The sequence below is a fragment of the Triticum aestivum genome, chromosome 3D (genome assembly GCF_018294505.1).
Source record: "Triticum aestivum cultivar Chinese Spring chromosome 3D, IWGSC CS RefSeq v2.1, whole genome shotgun sequence".
NCBI lineage: Eukaryota > Viridiplantae > Streptophyta > Magnoliopsida > Poales > Poaceae > Triticum > Triticum aestivum.
Window position 1 is genome coordinate 214,530,429 of NC_057802.1, and position 7,288 is coordinate 214,537,716.

The window sequence follows — 7,288 nt, forward strand, 5'->3', positions numbered from 1 at the left end:
ATTCGTGAAAGTGTTCAAAATGGAGACATAGATATTTGTAAAGTACATACGGACCTGAATGTAGCAGATCCGTTGACTAAACCTCTCCCTAGAGCAAAACATGATCAACACCAGAACTCTATGGGTGTTCGATTCATCACAATGTAACTAGATTATTGACTCTAGTGCAAGTGGGAGACTGTTGGAAATATGCCCTAGAGGCAATAATAAATGGTTATTATTATATTTCCTTGTTCATGATAATTGTCTACTGTTCATGCTATAATTGTGTTATCCGGAAATCGTAATACATGTGTGAATACATAGACCACAACGTGTCCCTAGTAAGCCTCTAGTTGACTAGCTCGTTGATCAACAGATAGTCATGGTTTCCTGACTATGGACATTGGATGTCATTGATAATGGGATCACATCATTAGGAGAATGATGTGATGGACAAGACCCAATCCTAAGCATAGCATAAAAGATCGTGTAGTTTCGTTTGCTAGAGCTTTTCCAATGTCAAGTATCTTTTCCTTAAACCATGAGATCGTGCAACTCCCGGATACCGTAGGAGTGCTTTGGGTGTGCCAAACGTCACAACGTAACTGGGTGACTATAAAGGTGCACTACGGGTATCTCCGAAAGTGTCTGTTGGGTTGGCACGGATCGAGACTGGGATTTGTCACTCCGTGTGACGGAGAGGTATCTCTGGGCCCACTCGGTAATGCATCATCATAATGAGCTCAATGTGACTAAGGCGTTAGTCACGGGATCATGCATTGCGGTACGAGTAAAGAGACTTGCCGGTAACGAGATTGAACAAGGTATTGGGATACCGACGATCGAATCTCGGGAAAGTAACATACCGATTGACAAAGGGAATTGTATACGGGATTGACTGAATCCTCGACATCGTGGTTCATCCGATGAGATCATCGTGGAACATGTGGGAGCCAACATGGGTATCCAGATCCCGCTGTTGGTTATTGACCGGAGAGGCGTCTCGGTCATGTCTGCATGTCTCCCGAACCCGTAGGGTCTACACACTTAAGGTTCGGTGACGCTAGGGTTGTAGAGATATGTGTATGCGGAAACCCGAAAGTTGTTCGGAGTCCCGGATGAGATCCCAGACGTCACGAGGAGTTCCGGAATGGTCCGGAGGTGAAGAATTATATATAGGAAGTCCAGTTTCGGCCACCGGGAGAGTTTCGGGGGTTATCGGTATTGTACCGGGACCACCGAAAGGGTCTCGGGGGTCCACCGGGTGGGGCCACCTGTCCCGGAGGGCCCCATGGGCTGAAGTGGGAAGGGAACCAGCCCATAGTGGGCTGGGGCGCCCCCCATGGGCCTCCCCCCTGCGCCTAGGGTTGGAAACCCTAGGGTGGGGGGGCGCCCCACTTGACTTGGGGGGTAAGTTACCCCCCTTGGCCGCCGCCCCCCACCCTAGATGGGACTTGGCCGGCGCCCCCCTCCCAGGGGGCCTATATAAAGGGGGGAGGGAGGGCAGCAAGATGACAGCCTTGGGCGCCTCCCTCCTCCCCTGTTACACCTCTCTCTCTCTCTCTCGTAGAAGCTCGGCGAAGCCCTGCCGACATCCCGCTACATCCACCACCACGCCGTCGTGCTGCTGGATCTCCATCAACCTCTCCTTCCCCCTTGCTGGATCAAGAAGGAGGAGACGTTGCTGCACCGTACGTGTGTTGAACGCGGAGGTGCCGTCCGTTCGGCACTCGGTCATCGGTGATTTGAATCACGGCGAGTACGACTCCGTCATCCACGTTCATTGGAACGCTTCCGCTCGCGATCTACAAGGGTATGTAGATGCACTCCTTTCCCCTCGTTGCTAGTATACTCCATAGATGCATCTTGGTGAGCGTAGAATTTTTTTAAAATTATGCTACGATTCCCAACAGCAACTCACACACTGACCTCATATTAAAAATGAGTTGCCATGTAATACGGTCAAATATGTTCAGATATCACAAGTCAGCATGGCAAAACACAAAATTGAGTCTATTGTACAGTGAATTTGCCACATTATCCTGCCTATATCATGGCAACAGCCTTAGTGTCTCAACAGAAATACTTGCCGCATGGAAATCATATTGTGTGGCAACTGACACATTTGATCAGAAATTAGTTGCCATCCAGTGCACATAGTTGCTGAAACTGCCATGACTACCTATTTACTACACTTTATCATGCCTACAGCATGGCAACAACCATAGTGTGTGCACAAAAATAGTTGCCACATGGAAAACAAATTTGTGACAACCGACACAGTTGATCAGAGAATTAGTTGCCATCCAGTGCAGATAGTTACTGAAACTATCATGTCTACCTTCATACTGCACTTTGAAATACAACTACCTAGATCTAGGGTTCATTGGCAACTATCATAACCTGAAATTCGTCAACAAAAAACTTCCTACACTGATCGCAAATAGCATTTCGAGACAAATACATAACTAATGGATAGAAAAACGCCGACTCAATCCCAAGGCAGAACCAGGATGTGGCTGCGGGCAGGCCGAGCCACACCGGCATGACAGCCGCCGTGGCGGCGACCAAACTATGCAATGCCACCGAAAACGACCAGCACAGGACTCCGCCGCCGGCGGGAATGCCGGAGCATCGCGAATCCGCCTGAATCTCGATGAATCTCGAGCGGAACATTGACCACAGAGGAGAGGGGAGAAATGCAAGGAAGGAACGTGACCGTGGGAAGGAGCATTACCTTCACTCTGTAGGCACTCCGGCGAATACGCTCCGGTCCGGCGAGTCCCACCGACGGCCGCGAATGCCGTCGACTCTTCCGCCTTCGCCGTCGCCTTCTCCTCTCGCCTTCTCTTCCAATCGAATGAACTGCGGGGTGGGTTGGGTGAGTAATGAAGTGGAGAGTAAATGGAACCGTGAGGGGAGAAGGGGCGAAGTGCGCGACGTGGTTGACGGCAACCGCAGTTCGGGCGTGGCGTGCGGGCGCAGAGCAGTTCCACCGCACGCCTCCGAGTGGCAACCGTTGACCGCGGAGGGGCAACCGGCGTGTGTGCGAACACTCTCACACACCACACACGCGACTTGTCCTACGTGGCACACAAAATCAGCCAAAACGTGCCAAGATTCGTGCAGAAATCGATCGAGGTGTGTGGTTGAGTTGGCTAACGCCCACACGTGTGGACGTTATCTTTTTCGTATTGTTTTCGGCTACTTCCTACTATTATTAATGAATACCAGCGATGCTGGATCTTTTAAAAAAATAACCCTCCCGAGACGAGACACTGGGTTAGGTGAAAAAACAACTCACATCACACAATACAAATCGGCAAAGTAAAGAAAGGTTTTCTTTCAGATGTTTGGTGAGGCGGGGCCACAACGTGGGGTTGTTGGCAACGGGGTTGGTGAGGAGGAGGACAGCGCGGGTGGGGAAGGTCGAGCCGGTCAGCGACACAGCACTCACTGGCTATGCGGTCCTCACGTGCATTCTCCCTACCACGCTCGCCGAAATACTTTTCGCACGCACCACCTCGCACACCCGCGCGGGCCCATCCTCTCCAACCATCTAGTACCATCCTCCTCCCCGATCCGCACCCGACGCATCTGCTGCTATAAAAACTACGTGTATACCCCCGTACCCACTTCATCCCTCTCTACTTCCCGATCAAACGCGGCGGCGGCAGCAGCGGCAGCGCAAGGTGAGCCCTTCCCACCCTAGCCAATTACTGCGCGTCTCTCTCTTGCCCTCTCTTCTACTGGATCTGCACGTATAGGATTTGAGATCTCTTGCTTTGTGAGGGAAGAGGCAGGAGGGTGGCTGAAAAGAGGGGTAATGGTGATTTTCGGCGTAGATCTGGTTTCACGGCGTTCCGTTTTGTATCTTTGTTGCGGTTCTCGCCTATCAAAGGAGATATTGGGAATAGTCTTGCTTTTGTTAGTTTCTTGAAATTCTACGGTCGGTTAGAAATTCGGGGACGTGAGAGTTCATCAGGGGAGTGGAGAATTGGATCTTTTTGTTCTTTTCTCATGTCTCTTCTTTTAAACAAATAATAATATATCATATGGATCTACTTGCCTGCACAAAAGATCCGCCCTTTTTAGTGTGTAGATTACTTGTCGGTCATGCGATGGGCTTATAGATCTCGGCTATGTTTTTATTCATTTTTAAATCTCTTCATCGAGTAGACCAATTGGAATTTTGGCGGATACATCTCTTTAATTGAGCGTAATCAGGTAGCCTTCACTTCGACTGATGTAAGCTTATAAATAATCAATTGCTACTATCGAAAGTTCTGCTGTGAAGAAACAAATACTTCCATTTAGATTTAGCATTTTGTGGGCATCTGTAAATTTGCTGTGGAGTTCTAAATCTAATTCACCACTTGTTTTTGCATTCGCAGAGGTAGATTGGAGTATCACCACCACCGCGCAAGAAATGGCGGCCGAGACTTTCCTCTTCACCTCTGAGTCTGTGAACGAGGGCCACCCTGACAAGCTCTGCGACCAGGTCTCTGACGCTGTGCTTGACGCGTGCCTCGCCCAAGACGCTGACAGCAAGGTTGCCTGTGAGACATGCACCAAGACCAACATGGTCATGGTTTTTGGTGAGATCACCACCAAGGCCACGGTTGACTATGAGAAGATTGTGCGTGACACCTGCCGCAACATTGGCTTCATCTCTGATGATGTTGGCCTTGATGCGGACCGGTGCAAGGTGCTTGTCAACATAGAGCAGCAGTCTCCTGACATTGCCCAGGGTGTGCACGGACATTTCACCAAGCGCCCTGAGGATATTGGTGCTGGTGACCAGGGTATCATGTTTGGCTATGCCACCGATGAGACCCCTGAGCTCATGCCCCTCAGCCATGTGCTTGCCACCAAGCTGGGTGCCCGCCTCACTGAAGTCCGCAAGAATGGCACTTGTGCCTGGCTAAGGCCTGATGGCAAAACCCAGGTCACGGTTGAATACCTCAACGAGGGAGGTGCCATGGTTCCTGTACGTGTGCACACTGTTCTGATCTCCACCCAGCATGATGAGACTGTCACCAATGATGAGATTGCTGCGGACCTCAAGGAGCATGTCATCAAGCCGGTGATCCCTGAGAAGTACCTGGACGAGAAGACCATATTCCACTTGAATCCATCAGGCCGCTTTGTCATTGGTGGCCCTCATGGTGATGCTGGTCTTACTGGTCGCAAGATCATCATCGACACCTATGGTGGCTGGGGAGCACACGGAGGTGGTGCTTTCTCTGGCAAGGACCCAACTAAGGTTGACCGCAGTGGCGCCTACATTGCCAGGCAGGCTGCCAAGAGCATCATTGCTAGCGGTCTTGCACGCCGCTGCATTGTTCAGATCTCCTACGCCATTGGTGTGCCTGAGCCCTTATCTGTCTTCGTTGACTCTTATGGTACTGGCAAGATCCCCGATAAGGAGATCCTCAAGATTGTGAAGGAGAACTTTGACTTCAGGCCTGGGATGATCAGCATCAACCTTGACTTGAAGAAGGGTGGCAACAGGTTCATCAAGACGGCCGCTTATGGCCACTTTGGCCGTGAGGATGCTGACTTCACCTGGGAGGTTGTGAAGCCCCTCAAGTTTGACAAGGCCTCTGCTTGAGAGGTGGGTATGAAGGAGTCTAATCATTCCTGCTGCTGCCGCTGGTGGTTGTATCTTGGATAATTGAATTCCTTCTCTTTAGAAGGAAGCAGGGTTTCAACATCGCCGTGGACACGCTGAATTGGCATCTAGTGATTGGTATTTTGGTATGGAATACAAAAATATGTGCTGAGTTAATACTAGTCGGGTCTTTTGATGTCTTCTGTGCTTTCTTTTTGCTTTTTGAGTCTACTGAAACCGCAGTACTTGTGCGGTTTCCTCTATCGGTCGTCCAGCTATTTTTTAGTACTGCATCTGTAAAACCATATGTGATCCTAGTACCCTGTTCTTCCCAATTCTCGATGCTTGGTGCAGTCTTAACCTTCTCAATATTCAGTTTGAGCGATAAGGTAGTGCTGTTTCTGTCAGTGCAGGTTTGGCAATTACTCGATGTTTGCTACCCTGTTGTTCCCAATTCATAATGCTTGTTGCAGTCTAAGGGGTTGTTTGGTTTGTGACTAACTTTAGCAAAGATTATCACACCTAATGTTAGGCAAGTTTGACCCTTAGATAAGTGTTTGTTCGAGCCACAGTTGTGTTCCATATGGCATACACACAAAAAGCATGGCAATATTTTCTTAGGCCGCTAACTTGTGGCTTTCATTTTGATGAATGAACTAATCTTAGATAAACTTGGCAAAATATGTCAATGCTAGGCCTAGAACCAAACAGCTCCTAAATCTCTTCAATATCGAGTTTCAGTGATAATGTATTGTGATTATTGTCGCTCCAGGTTTGGCAATCACTCGTGCATTAAAATATCAGGCTGAATTTGCTTGGACACTATCAGCTTTTTGTAAGTAATTGACAGAAATTCTCATTAGCGGCCTATTGCGGACCACAGAAGTTATGTAGGTGAAAACTCAAGTTTTGGATTTTTCAAAAACCACCTCCATGGAGCTTGGCCTTCAAAAGAATTTTCAAAAGCTAACTATATAAAAATAAAAAGACAAACCGCTTGTAGCCAGATTCAGATTGTGCAACCGTTAGAGAAAGCTGCAGGCGGGTTCCGTTCTGTCCTGATGTCCGAGAAGCTGTGTCTTCTCTCTCTCTATCTCTTTTGTTGTTGCGAAAGCAAAGCCTTCTCTGCTTTCGGTGCCAGTTGAGAATATTCGCGCTATCGGATTGGACTTTGCTGAGATTCATGCTGGTATAGGGTACTAAAGCGTCCATCCAGCACAGATGCTGATGCAAAGCGAGCAACTTTTCCGAGGAGGTTGCCCTCCTCCTTCCATTCCCTCGCAGTTTATTTTGACTAAATGACTGCTCCTTCCATCAATATAAATAGGGTCTAATGTGCTTTTTAAGATTGCCTTTGACTATTGATAAGATTTTTTTTTAAGACATACCATAGCTTTATAGAAGGGAGAAAAGTATTTACAAGAGATTATATTTCGCTAGGTAGGCATCACACACCGCCGTACCATAGCCTTCACACACAACCCTAGCCAACTACTCACAAGAAGTAGCTACTCCGGTAGTCCCGGCCCTAGTCCACATTTCAAGCTCTTGCCAGACTAGGTCCTCTGTGTCCCCTTCGTTCTGTAAATCCGTTCGTGCAAACACCCCGCCGTTGCGTTGTTTTCATAAGTTCCAGCATATCGACGTGACCACGGAGTCAAAACCCTTTTGATGCATTTTAGGCATGCGCTT

General features: G+C 48.6%; 1 protein-coding gene across 1 annotated transcript; it reads left to right on the plus strand.

The window, feature by feature from the left end:
• Positions 1 to 3,407: 3,407 nt before the first annotated feature.
• LOC123078269 (S-adenosylmethionine synthase 1) lies at positions 3,408 to 5,931 on the plus strand. The gene is made up of 2 exons (XM_044500719.1): positions 3,408 to 3,674; positions 4,377 to 5,931. The coding sequence occupies exon 2, from the start codon at positions 4,412 to 4,414 to the stop codon at positions 5,594 to 5,596; it is 1,185 nt and encodes a 394-aa protein (XP_044356654.1). The 5' UTR covers positions 3,408 to 3,674; positions 4,377 to 4,411; the 3' UTR covers positions 5,597 to 5,931.
• The last annotated feature ends 1,357 nt before the right edge of the window (positions 5,932 to 7,288 follow it).